This window comes from Polypterus senegalus, chromosome 16 (genome assembly GCF_016835505.1).
Source record: "Polypterus senegalus isolate Bchr_013 chromosome 16, ASM1683550v1, whole genome shotgun sequence".
NCBI lineage: Eukaryota > Metazoa > Chordata > Cladistia > Polypteriformes > Polypteridae > Polypterus > Polypterus senegalus.
Genome location: NC_053169.1, coordinates 6527075 through 6544330, shown reverse-complemented (window position 1 = coordinate 6544330; position 17256 = coordinate 6527075). Strand labels below are relative to the sequence as shown.

The window sequence follows — 17256 nt, the reverse complement described above, 5'->3', positions numbered from 1 at the left end:
TGCAGTTCCCCTCACCGCACTCAGTTTAATAAAACTGAACTTTTGGTCTGCATTTTACTAAATGGTCACAGCAAAAGCTTTTTTTAAGGAGGGGAAAAGCTGCCTGTGATTGGCTGAAAGAGTCATCTGTAGAGGCAGTGGTGCTGCAGGAAGGGTGGAGCTCAGTCTGATTGGCAGAGTGAAGGATGGAGTGCAGTCTGATTGGGTGAGTAAAGAGTAGAGCTTATTCTGATTGGCTGAATTAAGAGGTGCACTTAATATTATTAGCTCAGTGATGAGTGGTGCTCTATGTGATGGACAAGTGAAGAGTAGAGCTCAGTCTGATTGGCTGAGTAAAGGTTGGAGCTCATTATGATTGGCTAAGTGATGGGTGGAGCTCAGCCTGATTGACTGAGTGAAGGGTAAAGTTCAGTCTAATTTGCAGAGTGTAATCTCATTTTGAAAGATGATGTGAGATTATTATTATATCTATATATAATCTTCATTTGGATCTTAATCTTTGTTTGTCTGCGAATGAATTAGAAGAAGAAGCACTAGATGGCAGTAGAGAGACAGCTAAAACATAGGCATTGCATTAAGAATCTCCTCCAGGCTTATACTACTGAAGACTGTAGTACACCAGTCACACCTCAAAACACAGACATTCAAACTAAACAAATTGTTGTGCTTTAAATTAACTAAAGAGATCTTCATTTAGATCTTGATCTTTTTTTGTCCGCGAATTCCACGCATGCGTAGACCACCTTCCAGTTTAGTACGTCGTTGTTACTCACGGATGTCAACAATGTGCCGGAATAACGAAAGGGGTGGTGAACAGTGTTACGCTGGTTAGCTCCTGAGGCCTGGTTAGAGAATGAGATTGCCGAAGATAAAATGTACGTGCCTACGTAACATATGAGTGAAAGAAAGACAGTGGGGTAAAATGAATGACAACATAACAGCACGTTACGGAAATTATTATTGTTACGTTGTAGCCGGCGAGTGCTGTGCATCTCACAGTTGTACCGTGGCTTGCTCACATGTCAGTGAAGTGATCTCTATTTATGCTTTAAAGAGCCTGGATACCTGTGTGCCCCCCTTTTATAACCATTGCTCCGTGTATATTGCCTTACTCTTTGGATTGCCACAAAGCAACCTGCGAGATTGGAGAAAGGTTGAGTAGACATCGTGAGAGGAAACGACAGCGTCCTGAAAACGAGACGGACTGTGAACGGGCAGAAGCAGAAATGCTCCTACACCACCACATAATTACGATTCGGACAGTGATTCCAAATGTGGGCCCTTCCTATCGAATCAATGTCCAAGGGCTTTCTTTTTAAATTTTGTTTCCCTTATAAAAAATCATAATGCTGTGCGACGAAGGGCCCAGTTCACAACTGGCAGCTGCGTTTAAACAGGGAGCCCTTCACAGACAACTTTAACACGCGCAACGTAGTTGGGCACACATGGCTAGTATATATATATATATATATATATATATATATATTATAAAGCAGAGGAGAAAACTGCTTTTCACATGACCTATTGTGACAGGAATGCAAGTGAGGTGAAATGCCATCACAGGGTGATCATCTGCTGCAGAATCATTCTGCAGGTTAGGGACCTGAGAGGGATGGAGCAGTATGTAATTGGTTTAGAAATGTCAGGTGGGCTAATATAAAAGTGAGACTGCAAATAAATTCAGGCATCACAAAGACTGGAGCTTAGTCTGATTGGCTTAGTAAAGGGTTGAGCTCAGCCTGATTGGCCAAGGGAAGTAGCAGTTTTAGAGGTGCTGTGAGGTCTGACTCAAGTGATTGGTCGAGTGGGCGAAGTTCTCTCTGTCTTTTTGGCACCTGGATTTAATTATTTCCATTCACTTCGGACTTTATAATGCTATTCCTGATGTTTGTTTTTTGATTTGGAGTTATTTTCAATGTATTTGCATCTTCCCTTGATGCCATTTTATTTTCATATGGGATCCACCATTTTTGTGCACCTGTGTTTACTGGTTGCCATGCGGTTTCTAGCAGCTTCATTAGAGGTCATTAACTAGTGATATAAGGGCTCATCTATATCTATTCTATATATAAAACTCAACGTGTGTCTGTCTGTCTTTCTGCTTTTCACAAGAGAACTACTTAACAGATTTAGATCAGTTTTTTATATAATTTGCTGAAACATTCCAGTTGATTTTGCCACTTCTCTCATCACGCTAAGAATCATAGTTCACTTACGGTACCAATTTGTTTGCACGAATCCAGCAGAGAGGCTGCGGGCCAGGGGGCGGAGCCGTCTTCACTCACTGCCAGCCGCCATTCGAGTCGCTCTCCCTCTCGCCACATGTTGCCTTCACTTAGCTAGCGATACCTGTTTGTTCAGCAGACATTATCATCTATAGATTGTTAAGGAGTAACGTTTGGAATTTTTGAAAGAGAGATCAGAGCTACGTGTGCTTTAGAGGGTAGCTACTGATTGCCAGAGATATCACGGCCACATGCTCTTCTCCCCACGTGAAACTGAACATGAACAGATACAGTGCCAGCGTTTGATGTTGTTGCGTACCTAACTTCCGCTTGTCTAGAATTAAATTTTTTTTTTGTTTAATTGATTTTTAAAGTTCATCCTGTTTCACTAAAAAGTGGGCAGAGCCGCAGGGGACAGATAGTAGGGTATAAAGTGTACTTCCAAATTTGCAGATTTCTCAAAGAAGCACAAAAGCATGTTTTTATTTTGTTCCCGTTCTTCTGGCGCTCTGATCTCTATTGACTTTGAGTTTGGGTTCTGTTTTGGGTTTTCTCGCTTTGATCTTCTGTTCTCTCATTTAAGATTTAGCTTTGTTTTGACTCAGGTTTATTTCCCAGTTCGTCCATTTGCCCTTGTACTGTTACACCCTGTGATTGACCAAACAAAGTTAAGGACAGTGATATTACAGGTGACCATCTGCTGTAGAATCTCTCTGTGGCTGTGGGAGGTGGGACAGGTAGAACTGTCTGTGATTGGCTGAGAAGAGTCAGATGTGTTGATATCAAAGGAGAGAGTGGAGCTTCTGGAAGGATGAAGGTCAATCTGGTTGGCTGAATGAAGTCACATTCTGGAGAGTTGATATGAGGTCTGAATCAAGCAATTGGTGTAAAGGAACAAAGCATTCTCTGATTGGCCATGCAAAGTTAGGGAGAATGACATCACAGGTCTACTTTAGAAATCGTCTACAGGTGAGAGAACTGTGGGGTGCAGCTGCCAGCGATTAGCTGATTAGAGTCACATTCTGATAGGTAATGCTTAAGTGTGTATCCCTTGATCAATGTGGGGAGGAGCTGTTTTTGATTGGCTGAGTAACGTTAGGGAGAATGATATCACAGGTGATCATCTGCTTTAGAAACCTCTGCGACTAAGAAAGTTGGGAGGGGTGGAGCTGTCTCTGATTGGCTGAGAAGTGTCAAATGTGTTGATATCAAAGGTACGACAGTGGTGCTTCAAGAAAGGTGGAGCTTAATCTGCTTGGCTGAGTGAAGTCTCATTATGAGATGTGATGTGATGTCTGAATCAAACAATTGGTGTAAAGGATGAAGCTCTCTCTGATTGGCCAAGCAGAGGTAGGGAGAATAGCATCATCTATAGGTGAGAGAACTGTGGGGGTGGAGCTGATTGTGATTGGCTGAGTGAAGTCACATTCTGAGGATTGATGTGAGGTGTTTATCAAGTGGTTACTATCGATGGACAGAGCTGTCTTTGATTGGCTGAGTAAAGTAAGGAAGATCGAGATCATCATCATCATCATAGCTTATCACCTGCACTACTGTAGAAAGCTTCAGATGTGTCAGATTGGAGGGGGAGATGCTGGTTTGGGTGGAGCTCAGAATTGGCACTCCATTCTATGTAAAAAACCTCACACTGTTCAGTGTGGTGCTGAGGTGTCACCCGTTGCACAGCTGCACTTGGAACTCAATCCGGGTGGTATGGTGGGTGCAGCAAGATGTGTAATGGTGCATGCTCCCAACCTCCTCCTCCTCCTCAGTCTCACTGGCTGAGCGAAGCCTCATTCAGAAAGGTCCAAATCAAGCTGTTGGTGTAAAGGAAACAAAGCTGTCCCTTACTGTTAATGTGAGGTGTGTGTCAAGTGATTACTGCAGTGTCATGAATCTCGAGAGTCCCCAAGCACAAAGTCCCAAAAACTTCCAAAAAAGAAGTTCAAACCTGCCTAGTAACAAGGGGAGGCTCACAATCTTTATAAAATAACAGAATTCTTTTTTACAAAATGCCCTAAGTCACAAAGAAGTTCCATGGAGCACAAAAGTCAAAGGAGCTGCCAAATCAATAAGGCAATACAGCAGAGAACAAAGTCCCAATACAGAATCTAAGAGGCAAAGTCAAAAACAGCACAGGTTCAAAAATCAAGAAAAATAAAAAAGCACCAGAATAAGCAAACAAAAACTCACCCCCAAAGTGCAATCAGAATGAACCTCAAGGGATGGGTGGGTTGCCTCCAGCTTTATAGGGCTGAAGGGCATTCCCTTGTAGTGATGGGCAGGTAATCCTGCCTCTCAGGTAACCACCCACAAAACACAAGGAATATACACATGCATCAGGAATAGAGCAAATAATTAATAAAATTAACACTAACATAAATAAATAACTCAAAAATAAGCAAAAGGGCATGAAACAAGGATTTGAACCCCAGCCAGATCAGGAATCCTGGCAGAAATACAACATGGAGGTGTGGAGCTATCTCTGATTGGCTAAGGAAAGTTAGGGAGAATGACATCACAAATTATCATCTGTTCTGTGGTGCGAATGAGCTAGGAGGAGTGGTGTGGCCTGTGATTGGCTAAGGAGTGTCAGATGTGTTGATATCAAAGTGAGAATGTCATGTGTCACTAAGGGCAGAGCTCAGTTGTCGTCTGAGAGGTAATGAGTGGTCTAAATCAAGCAAATGGTGTAGAGAGGTGAAGCTGTCTCTGACTGGCCGAAGACAGTTGGAGAGAATGACATCACAGGTGATTATCTGCTGCAGCCTCATTCTACAGACGAGCGAGCTGGTGGTGGGGGGTGGGGGTTATATAGCTATCTGTGATTGGCTGAGAAGAGTCAAAGGTAAGACAGGAAGGATGGAGTACAGTTGATAGCTGTCTCTGATTGGCTCAGAAATGCTTAAGGTTTTCCACCTTGTCAGACATGGTCAACAGGGTACCACTGACGGCAAATCCATTTTTAGTCGAGTGTCCAAAATGGTGATACCCCTGTTTGTTTTAGGTAGGAAGATATCAAAGAAATATGGGAGTGTTAATGAAAAATGTGCTAATCCCAGGTCCTGGTAGGGGCGGAGCTCCACCTGGTTGGTCAGCGACGTGGAGTTGATGGAGGGTGACGGCTGTAGAGTCCTTCACTGTGAGTGGCCAGATGAGCATTGTGACTGTAGAGCAGCTTGCCGCCCCATCTTTAATTTAGATGTGGCTATCAGCAGCACCACTCTTTCTCCATTTCTCCTTCTCCTTCTCGCCTTTTCTCTCTCTCTGGTTTGGCCACTGAATGTTTTGTCTTCTTCTGCCTGTCTTTTCCTGGCTTTCCTCCTGCAATCTCTGTTCTTTCTCTGTTTCAGCAAAACAATTAAGATCAAAGTTATTGACGATGAAGAGTATGAGAAAAACAAGAACTTCTACGTTGAGATTGGGGAGCCCCGTCTGGTGGAGATGAGTGAGAAGAAAGGTGGGGGATCTGCTGGTGGGGGCGCCCAGTCCTCACAGCCTGACCCGAATCACCCAGCCGTGGCAGCAGCACCCACGTTCACTGGCTTGAGGTGGCAATGCAAATCAAGGAGGTCCAACACTTTTCCCTAGGCATCTTTACAAATGATGTCCTGAAAAACATGGGGGAAATTAGGGGAGCACACAATATGACGTTTCTTTGAATGTGCCTCTTAATGGGGGGTCACCATTGGGTGGTGGGGTGTTATTTGGTTACAGGTGTAGATTAGGCATCCTGGGTGCAGCTTTCTTGTAATGTCTGTCCTGGATCTGTTTCTCTGACCACCAAGCCAAAGTGAATGTGGGTTGGCCTGCCAGCCATCATGCCATCTCACTAACACTCTGCCATAGTGAGGCGTGCTGCATGTGTCTGACCTGCAGTGTGTGTGCATAAAGCATGACTTGGAACCCATTGTTTTGAATCTGTCTTGTGTTCCCACAGGAAGAGCATTACTGTAAATATTCTTGACCGTGAGGAGTATGAGAAACAGTCCAATTTCTACATCGAGCTGCAGGAGCCAATATGGAAAAGACGAGGATGGACAGGTGTGAGAGTACCAAAAGACCCTTGAGACCCTCTCCTTTTTTTATCTCTCTACTCTCACACTGCCTTTTCTTTTCTGGCTTGCTGCGTTCCATCTCTGCTCCGTTGTCCTCTTCAGCTGGTCAAGCTGGTGAGCGCGGCCTCCTCTACTTCTCCGCTGCACGATACACCGTGGAGCAGCTGTTTGTCAGTGTAGTGTGGCAAGAGTATTCATCTGCAAAAATTATCACCTAAGTTAAGTGCCACTTCATATTACAGGGTGACTAGAGTGTGTCCTAAATCATACGGTGCCCTTCAGGAATCGAGATCAACATTAGTTCTGCCTGTAAAGGATTTAGCTAATCGAGAATGCGGTGAATGTATGACAACACAACACTCAGTTCACCAAGCTAGTCCAAAATCTTGCTCAATGACACCATCCCAAGAGTCCCTTTTTCTGCTGAGGAATTCGTTCCGGGTTATGCCCTCCAAAGTGGCTTGTTGTCCCTGAGCAGCTGCAGGACTCGATCTTGGGACCTTTGGATTACAGAACTGTGCTGACTGCAAAAAAGAGCAACCAGTCCAAAAAAATTAAGAGTGGGGATTGGGAGAAAGAATGGAGCCAAAGAGCAAAGCAAGGGTCCTAACCGAAAGTCAAAAAACTAAGCGACGTCAGGGCCAAAACATGGAGTCACAACTTAAATTCAATGAACTAGTAATCAGAATATCAGATTAAGTAGTCCTCTAGGTTTGATCCAGTCTAAGATACTACAGGCTGTTTTGGGATGAACTTTATACCAGCGTACCGATGATGGCACATCCCTGGTGCATCATGGGAAAGCCCCCGTGATGCAAAAGCCACAGGACAGCAGCACCCAAAAACAAAATGACATTGGAATAAATGAAGCAACTTCTAAACCCAAGTTCTAAATAAAATTCTGATAGTACAATTGAAGTACTTGAGTGTTAAAACCCCAAAACCACATTAAGGAAACTTGAGAAAAATTATGAAGAACAACCATCTTAGTCAGTGTAGCACAAAGAGCCAACTGTGACCCCGAACTGGGTTAAGCAGGTTTTGGAATTTTATGCTTTTTAATATAATGTTCATTTATTTACTTAGCAGACACTTTTATCCAAAGCAACTTACAAAAGAGGTCAACATAATCGACCTCTAATCGACTAGACATCAGTCTTGGTACTGTTTGTGTTACAGTATAATATAATATAATATAATATAATATAATACAGGGAGCTTCACTCGAAAGAGCCCCTGAATATTCTGTAATAACTCTCGCAACAGCGAAGCAATCTGAATGAAACCACGTGCAATGTTCTCCTCAGTATATGGAGCTTCCAACAAGCCGGGATGCCCCTGTGTCAGAGCAATGAAGTAGGTGCTGGACAGCCGTTTACAACTTCTGGGTAGATCCTGCCCGTACCCCTTCACTCTGTCACTCGAAGTCTCATCAGGATGGTGGTATACAGTATTGAGCAGCACGTCTTCATGGGGCGAACCTATTGGGTCACCAATTCATTTAAGCTAAGTCAGAATAAACTGGATGATCGCGAGTTAACCAAAGGTTACTTCCAGCAAGATGGAGAAACGTGTCATACATCGGCAAGGAGCATGGCAGAAACTGAGTTCTTCTTCGGCAACAGGGTAATTTCAAAAGGGCCTGGGCCTCCACAATCACTGGATCTGACACCACCAGACTTCTTCCTTTGGGGTCTGCGCAAAGGAAAAGTCTATCAGAACAAGCCTCGCACTGTGGAAGATTTGGACGGAAACATCCAACGTGAAATTGTTGCTATTACCAACAAGACGTTTGCCGATGCCCTCAGGAATATGGAGCACCGCGTCAAAATGTGTCTGGCAGAAACGGAAACCACTTCCAGCATCGCATGTAACGCAATCGATTACACAAAAGTCAAAGTATAGAGCGTATTTTTTTGTTTCAGATTGCTTATTCCTAACAGGAATTACAACAGAATATTCGGGGCCTCTTTCAAGTGAATCTCCCTGTATAATATAATATAATATAATATAATATAATATAATATAATATAATACAGACAAAGGGAGAACTTGTACAATCTACACAGACACCAGTCTGGCTTGGTTCCTGGAAATGAGAAGTAGCAACACCAACTTCTGTTGTCACCATGTCACATAATCCAATGCCGTAAGATAAAATAAGTTTTCCAAGCCGACTTATCCTTTCACCCATTGGGCACATGGCATTATATAATATACTGCAGCATGGCAACCACTCCTAGCAGATGAGCACCTGCATATCAATATAGTGCAGCAGCTTAGCCAGTTGACTTGAACTGTCAAGAGGCACACAGATTGTAAAGTGTAATGTTCTCCAGAGAAGACATTATCTACCCTCATTAGCAAAAAATGTCACCCACGTAGAGTGCCACTTATTGTAACCAGGGTGACCACATTGTCCAGCGTTGTTTAAATCCTACTATGCACTTTGGGGATCAGGATACGTATTCGTTCTGCCTGTAAAGGTTTTCAATACTCTATCTGGTTTATGTTAATCAAAGTGCACTGAACATAGGAGAAGAGACCATTCAGTCCACCAAGCTGTCACCCAATGGCGCCATCTTGAGAGTCGGTGTCTCTGCTGAGAAACTCAACTCTGGGTGATGTCCTCCCATACTGCTCATCCTTCCTGAGCAGATGCAGGACTTGAACTTGCGGCCCTTGGAGTATAGAACAATCATACTAGCCACTGGAGATAAAGGAGCCACCCATGACCTGGAACTGGATCATTTAGGTTTGAGAATATAATATAATATAATGTAATATAATATAATATAATATAATATAATCATTCATCCATCTCTAACTTGTTTATCCACAACAGGGTTTTGTGGCAGGTGTAGCCTATCCCAGTATCATCGGGTACAAGGCATTACATAGTATATTGTAGCATGGTGCCCTCTGCTGGCAGCCAGGTACCTTCATATCAATATAGTGCAGCAGCGTAGACGGTGGAGTTGGGCCATCAAGAAGCATACAGGGTGTAAAGTGTAATGGTCTACAGTGATAACATTATCTACCATCATTATCAAAAAGTATCACCCACATATAGTGCCACTATTTGCAGTCAGGATGATCAGATGAGTCCCACTATGCACTTTGGGGATCAAGGTCCATATTAATTCTGCCTGTAAAGGTTTTCAGTGCTAGGTCCAGTTCACACTAATGAGAATCCAGTGAACATAGGAGAAGAGAGCACTCGGTCCACCAGGCTGGTCAAACTATCACCCAATGGCACCATCTTGAAAGTCCATATCTCTCAGCGTGAAGCAGTATCAGGTGCCAGTCCTGGACTGGGAACCAGTGTTTCACAGGATCTAGCTATGCATGTATGCAGCCACCGTCATAGTTCTGTGAGACAGACTGGAGCACCCAAAGAAAGTCCCCAGAACAGCCACAGGGAGAGCGTGCACTGCCCACACAGACAGGTTGGGACTCTGAGGATCTGTGAGATGGCAGCATAACCGCATCACCGCTGTGCCATCCTATAATATAAGCCATGTGTTTTTTGTGAGAGTCAAGAGGAGACTGAATCCTGTGCCATTATGAGCACCAATGACCATTGTGCCCTAGAGGCTCTTGCTGGGCCAAGTCAGGGTCACCTCTTAACCTTATACATGTATCTTTGTGGGAGACAAAGGGAGAACATCTACACAAACACCGTCCTGGCCAGCCACCTGGAAATGAGAAGTAGCAGTACCAGCTTCTGTTGTCACCAGGTCACATAATCCAACGCAATGCGATAAAATGAACTTTCCAATTCTATTGTATCCAGGGGCAGCTGAAGGTTTTCCTGGCAGAATTAGGCACAAGGTGGGATGCAGATCTAAAATGGGGTGACACAGTGGCACAACAGGTGCCATCACCGCTTCCCTGTGCTTGGATACCAGTTCAGACAGTATTCCTTCCTTATGAAATTTGCATGTTCGTGACATTTATCCTCCAGGATTTCCAGTTTCCTCCCACGTACCAGTTGGTGGGTTGGCAATGGGACTGAACAGACTGCATTTAAAAGTTCCACCCTTTACAATCTAAGACTGAGTTTGCTCTTACAGATTGCAACCCAGAACGGGCACACAAGCGACCCTGGAAAAGATCTTCTGTAGCCAGTTATCTGCAGGGTGGGTGCCAACAGTGTATAGGGCACTGGCATTGTGAACACTGTTGCAATATAACATGGCACATCCATCCCTCCATCCAGTCATTTATTTTCTGGTCCATTTATTCAATTCAGAGTTACAGAAAAGCAACACCTGCCCCAGCAGTGATGGGCACATGGCACAAATGCACCCTGGACAGGTTGCCCATTGTATAATAATTCACACTGGGCATACTGGCAGGCCTGATTATGATTCATCTTTTGCACATTCTCCATGCAGTGTGACTCCATAATATTTTCTCAAGTAACATTTGTGTGCTTGTGAATTTCCCCCAATTTGTCCTCTCAGTGCTGCTTTGCTTATATGGACTGTTAGTTGGCATTGCCAATTCTTCAACTTTTGAGCTCAATTGATGACCCAGAAAGTTATCCATAGTGCCCAGGTGTTCCAGTCTTCCTCCCACATCCCAAAGGCTGTCCATGTTAGGTTGATTGGCTCACTACAGCTAAGCCTGGGAGTTTGCCGCACTGTACCCTGCAATGGGCTGGCATCCTGCCCAGTGTTGGTTCCTGTCCATTTGCCTGATGTTGCCCAGGAGAAGCTTCAGCTCCACAACTCTGCACTTGGAAAATGTGTTTTATTTTACTGTAACAGGTTATATTCTGGCACGGTGGCTAATGCTGCCAACTTGCACCTCCGTGAACCCGGGTTCAGACCCTGATGGATGAATCAAGGGAGGTGATTTTGACACACCAGGACCTTTTCCCAGAGGTCTTGTACAGCATGTTTATATTTTATTTTGCGCTTTTTTTTAAAGCCTGTTAATATTTTTTCCGTGAGTTTCTGTTTGTCACAATGGAGACCTAGCTGCCTGTTTTTTTTGTCTTGGGAGCTTTGCTTTTTTTAAGCTAGAAAGGTCACCACTGACGCTCCTAATCTCCTCGCTGCCAGCACACAATGCCAGATCTCATTCAGATTTTGAAAAAAGAAACTTCTCGTTCCAAGCTGTGCGCCTCACATTCTAAAGTTGCCGTTTTCCGTTCCAGTGATATAATCAATTAAACGTGCGTCGTCTGCACAGGAAATGTTAAGAGAGCTGGGTGCTGAAGCAGAACAAGCCACCATTAATTAGGGCGTCTTTTTCTTAGTTATAACTAATCGCTCTGCTTCTTTGTGGTTTCCATGACTAAAACCACTTGACAAGCGTGAACAGCACTGAGACTGTAAAATGAGTTCTTTTCCTAATTCTGTTTGGTAATCTTATGTTTTCTCATTCATCTTTTCTGGTTGGCACATGAAGGCACTGAAGGGGGATGTAAGAAAAGAGCAGGCAGAGCACGTTAAGAACAGTTGGGTTCCCAGGACAAATCACCCACATTTCATTGGACTTCTGAGCTGTAATGGCAAATCAGAACAGGTCACCCACCTGAAGCTAACCGTGTTTGAGCCCAGCCAGCACTTTCATGGGTGACTTGTCAGGAAAACCTGGATTGCTGCAAGAAGAGGTGTTGATGAGGCCAGCAGGGGGCGCTTACCCTGTGGTCTTTTTGTAGATCCCAATGTCATAGTGCATTGTGAAGGAGGACACTGTTCTGAAAAAAATGGTGCCGTCCATCATATGAGACTTGAGTCTTTGTGGACACAGAAAAATCTTAAGGCATCCTTTGAAAAGATTTGGATGTTCTGGCTAAATTGTCCATCATGGCCTGTTCCACTGTAGCCCCCTAAACATCTCCTGTCCCTAACTGTCTAACTATCTCTGTCACCTCTTCACCACCTATAGTATTAGCTAATGTGTGGTGGAAGTACAGAAATAAGAATAGTTACCATCACATCACACAGGTGGAGGCTGCACATTGGTGGTGGCTGAAGTGGCTCCCCACTATGTAAATCACTTTGAGTATCTAGAAAGCGCTATATAAATGCAGTTACTTATAAGTAAAGGTAGTTGAGGAACCAAATACTGAAAGCGACTTGTGTCCTCAGACTGAGACATTCTGGCTCTTCACCATCTCTGAAACTGATGATGCTGACTAAGCATTGATATTGGAAAATAATGGCAGGAGAGGAATTAGGAGGCAGGCCACGTTTTATAATGTGTGCGTGATGTAACATCTAATAGGTTGTATCAGGGCAATGCAGCACATCCAAACTGGCAAAATAGTGAAGACCGTTCAAGAAAAGAGCTTTGAAATCAAGAAAGTGGTCAAAACCACAAAAATCCTGACATCAAGTGCTGTGTGACATTACATGTCATGTAAACACCCTGTCATGTTCAGCACTGGGTACAGGGACCACAAACAAGCCGTGCTAAAAAGACAGGAGACAAATGGCAGTGCAGTGATGTGAATAAATCGTTACTAATAAATAAAAAGTAATAAAAATTCATCAATAACACACCAATTATATGGGCCACAAAGCGCTCAGATTCACACTTTTGTGTTTTGTTTGTTTTATTTAGTAGCACAACTAGCCTTGACTCACCCCACACACACTCACACACAAAGACAAATAGCACAATGGTTAAATTAAAAAAACAAAAAAGAATGTGTTAAACAAACGATAAATACAAAACAAACAGATAACACATGTGCAGAACCATCCTCATCAAACTTCAATAATGATAATTAATTAACTAAACAAAGACGCAAAAGAAACCCACCAGACGATACGTACGATAAATGGTAAATACTAACAAACGCCGTCCAGTACCAGAACGCAGATGATGGTGGTGAAGGAAATGAAGTCCCCAGTGAACAGCTTCCTGAAAGAAATGTAAAGTTTTTCCTACCATGAAGATGCCGTCTGATGTAATGGAGGGAAGCAGCGTACTCCATACAAAGTGACTTCCAGGCCAAACCAAACCCCATGAAAAAGCCAGACACAGGGCACAAGTCCAAGGGAAACCTGTAAACCTTAGGGTGTAGATAATCGTAATCCAGGCAGTATAACAGAAAACACAAACAACAATCGCGCCTCCCTTATGGTTTCTTACAGCTCCCTTACAAATTTCAGCACCTCGTCTTTCTTCTCCCAGCAGCCATAGCAGTAACGGCTGACGCTGCCCAGTGGCAAAGTGAACCCAAAAAGAACTGAAGTCTTTTTTCATGTAGCATTGCTACAGAATTATAGCCTAAATGAAAGAACATTGGTGACAGCTGGAAAAGCCAACCTGCTAGACTGTGGTGTGGTATATAAACCCATTAAAACACACAACTTCATTAGTGTGCAGATTTGGCCAAATTGAGACATGACTCGAATAAGAAGTGACAGTTATTTTTGTTGCCCAGAGTGTAGCTGACGAAACAAGCAGGTGGATATACAGTAGCAGAGTAGAAAAGCAAACAAAATAGGAATAAGTAAAGGTAATGAGACTTGTCCAAAAACAGGCAAATAGGTAAATAATGACTAAAAGGCGTGAGAAGATCAGGGCCACTCGAGAAAGGCTTCCACAAAGACAGGGTGCAAGATGCTCAAGCCCTAGGCTTCCCTCAAGCTTCCTTATTTACTTTTCTGTCCCTCGAAAAAGGCGCAAATGTCATTTTCTATGACATGAATGGAACCAGTTGAGAAAATTTACAGAAGTTGTTGTGAGAAAGAGTAAATTTCAATCACTGGAGTATAAAAGACGGAAGCCTCACAAATATTGGAGAATTCACCCATCCGTAAAATGACATTCCACACAAAGTGTGCTTTGCTGTGACCTCCTCAAGACTTCCTCACAGGTGCATGACTAACCGCACGTTTGTGAATGTTTTTACGAATTTTGGTTTCAACACAGTCGGTTTCTCCATTACCCAGGACATCTGGGCATAAACAGAGGAACTGGTCGTACATTTTATCTCCAATGGCAGCACGAGGCCAATGGCCACACTCCTTCCTGTGTCAGCCTGGCCTTATCCTTTGGTTTCGGTTTCGCTTGAATGCAGCCTTCTGTTCTCATCTTTATTCCTTTCATTTCTCATTCTGTTTTTCATTTTGTTGACAGCCCTGTTACTGCATGAGCTTGGTAAGAATTTCCTGCCCTTTTCTTCTTTTTCTTTCTTTGTTTTTAATTTAATTTTATAGTTTATTTTTCTTTGATTGTTTGACCTTTCCATTTTGAAACTGAATGTTTTATGGGAGGTTTAGGATTCTGCTGATTATACCACTATGACAATGTGAGTGACGTCAGCTGTGGGTTTAAAATATACAATACAATATACACATTCTGCATTGTTTGGGCCTTCCTAGAACCCCAGCAGGATTTACGTGGTTTGCCCAATTTCCAAATACTGTACCTGCATACCAACTAATGATAGCCCTCATCCAACTCTGTTATTATATTGTTGCAATCTGGGATCTACAAAACTCAAGACCCAGGCTTTCCTAAAAACTAGGCCAAAAGGCTCCAGATTCAGACTAGTAACAAAACCCAGCCTGGTGTCAAACTCAAGAAGCAGGTTTCTCATCCTGCACAGGCCCAGTAAGGACTTGACTGAAGGTGAAGTGAGAGAGGAAGAAGCACATAAACATCTGGCCTCAAACCAAAATCAAGTGCCTTTATGTTTTGAAGATTTTTTTAAGCAAATTTGAAAACAAGAACAGAAAAATCAAATTGACCAAAAAATGAGGAAAAGCCTATAAGGTGAATCCAAAGCAAACAATAGCAAGGAAATCAGACATGTTAATTCTTAACACATAAAGTTCAAAAACACTGAAAATTCATCAGAGCAGAAGAACAGAAGCATAAACTACAATATCATGACACTCATGCCATGTTTAATGCCAGCATACATAAGCAGGTGGTGATCCCAAAACTGTGGCTCTAGGGTGACCTGCCCCCCTAGGTTCAAAATACAAATAAACAAGGAATATACAAACATGAAATGATGAGTTGTGTGGCAAGTAAGAATTTAACTGTACTATTTACATGTAACAACATGCTCTACTGTATATTGTGTGTGTGTGTGTATATATACAGTATATATATATCTATTCAGACCCCTTTATTATTTCTGAACACTTTATTGTGTTGTACATTTTATTTTAAATGGATACATTTTCCATTTTTGCCAACTATCTGCAGTCAATAACCTATAATGACAAAGTGAAAGTAAGATTGCAGAAAGGTCTGCAAATTTATTAAAAATCAAAAAAAATGAAAACTTTTATTCAAAGAAGTATTCAAACCTTTGGCTGTGGCACTCCAAATTGTGCTAAGGTGCCCCCTGTTCACTTTCATTCTCCTTGAGATGTGTTGAGAACCCAACTGGAGACCACCTGTGGTGAGCTCAGATGATTGGACATCATTTAGAACAGCACAAGGAAGCTCTACAGGACTCACAGAAACTCTCTGTAGACCTCCATTATCAATTTGTGGTGAGGCAAAGATCAGGGTAAGGGAATTAAACCATTTCTTGAACTCTTAAGTGTTCCCAGGAACACAGAGGCCTCAATAACTGTGAAATGGAAGAAGTCTGGAACCACCTATTTTGTCGTTCCAACTAAAGGTAAGGGGACAGCCCACCATTGCAGCCCACGTTTACTTTTTGGGAACTCCCCTTTCTTAACTGGCACATTGTTTTCCCCCTTGAGCCTTAAGGCTGCACTGTGGGTCTCTGCCCTACTGATATGGTGGACTAGCTAACTGCACCATGCTGCTCGCTGAAAGGCATGTCAGTCTAAATTTGGTCGGCCAACTTTAGTGACCTCTAATAATATAACAATTACCCCCACTTGGCAGGGGAGAGGGGCCACCTCTTAAATCCCACTTTATTCAGTTCAGCTTCTTCTTTTCATCTCGTCTTATGAGCCCAGTGTGCTATACAATAATAACAAATGTACTGTGATAAATACGACACACTACACAATTGTGCTAATACATTTTGATTACCCACTGTAGCCGTTGACCTTACTCTATTGACAGTTGTCCTTATGTGCCAATGTAGCCCATTAAAATGAAATGTCTGTATTGACCCAGCAGATGTGACACTTGAGTCTCCAGACAGCATAGACATTTGTCACTTGATTAGCAGCTCTCTTTGACAGCTTGTGATGCAAGAGATCACTTAATCATTTTTGTTTAATATCTTTTTTTTAGGTGGCTTCGTTAAGACAGGTAGGATATTTATTTTTTGTAACCTTCAAAGACAAACCTGTTAAATCCATCCTTGCTTTTTGCTTTCTCTAACTAACACGGCTGCTGTTTCTCTTTTTAAGGGAATGTTATGTACGGTAAGGCGCTCATTTCTTTGTACTTTGCAATAAACGTAGCATAACACATTGTAGCTGAAGTCCTTTCAATCACAGGCTGCCCAAGTGGAACCAGCAGTGCTTATTCATCATTTTAAGTCAATTGCACAATGACGGGGACTTCTGCCTTTATATGTGATAGAAAATAACATCACATAACAGTCTCAGACCCCCTGGCATCAGTGGGTACATGGCAGGGACCAACGCAGTCCATGACAGGGTACCCTCACCACATACAGAACTTCGAGTCACCAGTTAATCTGACCTGCACGTCTGGAAAATTTACCAGTTTAATCTAATTTAATATAACATAGCCCTATGACCCTGAATTGGATTGTATTTGAAAATGATATGTTATTTTATGTTATAATATAGTAGAGTTTATGATAAAATATAATATAGGCCTATTAGCTTAAATTGGATTGAATGTGGAATTATATTATATTATATTATATTATATTATATTATATTATATTATATTATATTATATTATATTATATAACCCTGAATTGGATTGAGTTAGAAAAGGTGTTATTCTGTATTATATTATAGTTGTCTATGGTTCTGAATCTAATGTCAGATAATATAATAATCTAGAAGCTGCCCTGTTGCATATTA

General features: G+C 42.4%; 1 protein-coding gene across 6 annotated transcripts in view; it reads left to right on the top strand.

Annotated features, from left to right (window-relative positions):
* Nucleotides 1-17256, top strand: part of slc8a1b (solute carrier family 8 member 1b) — a 258958-nt gene that overhangs the window by 201560 nt on the left and 40142 nt on the right. For 2 of the 6 annotated variants that reach the window (XM_039738916.1, XM_039738915.1), the window contains exons 3-6: nt 5579-5685; nt 14393-14413; nt 16487-16504; nt 16606-16620. In XM_039738916.1, the coding sequence (XP_039594850.1) occupies nt 5579-5685; nt 14393-14413; nt 16487-16504; nt 16606-16620 (161 nt within the window). Of the gene's footprint in view, nt 1-5578; nt 5686-6165; nt 6270-14392; nt 14414-16486; nt 16505-16605; nt 16621-17256 lie in introns of all 6 variants that reach the window. The other 4 variants (XM_039738917.1, XM_039738919.1, XM_039738918.1 and 1 more) reach the window with 4 other exon arrangements.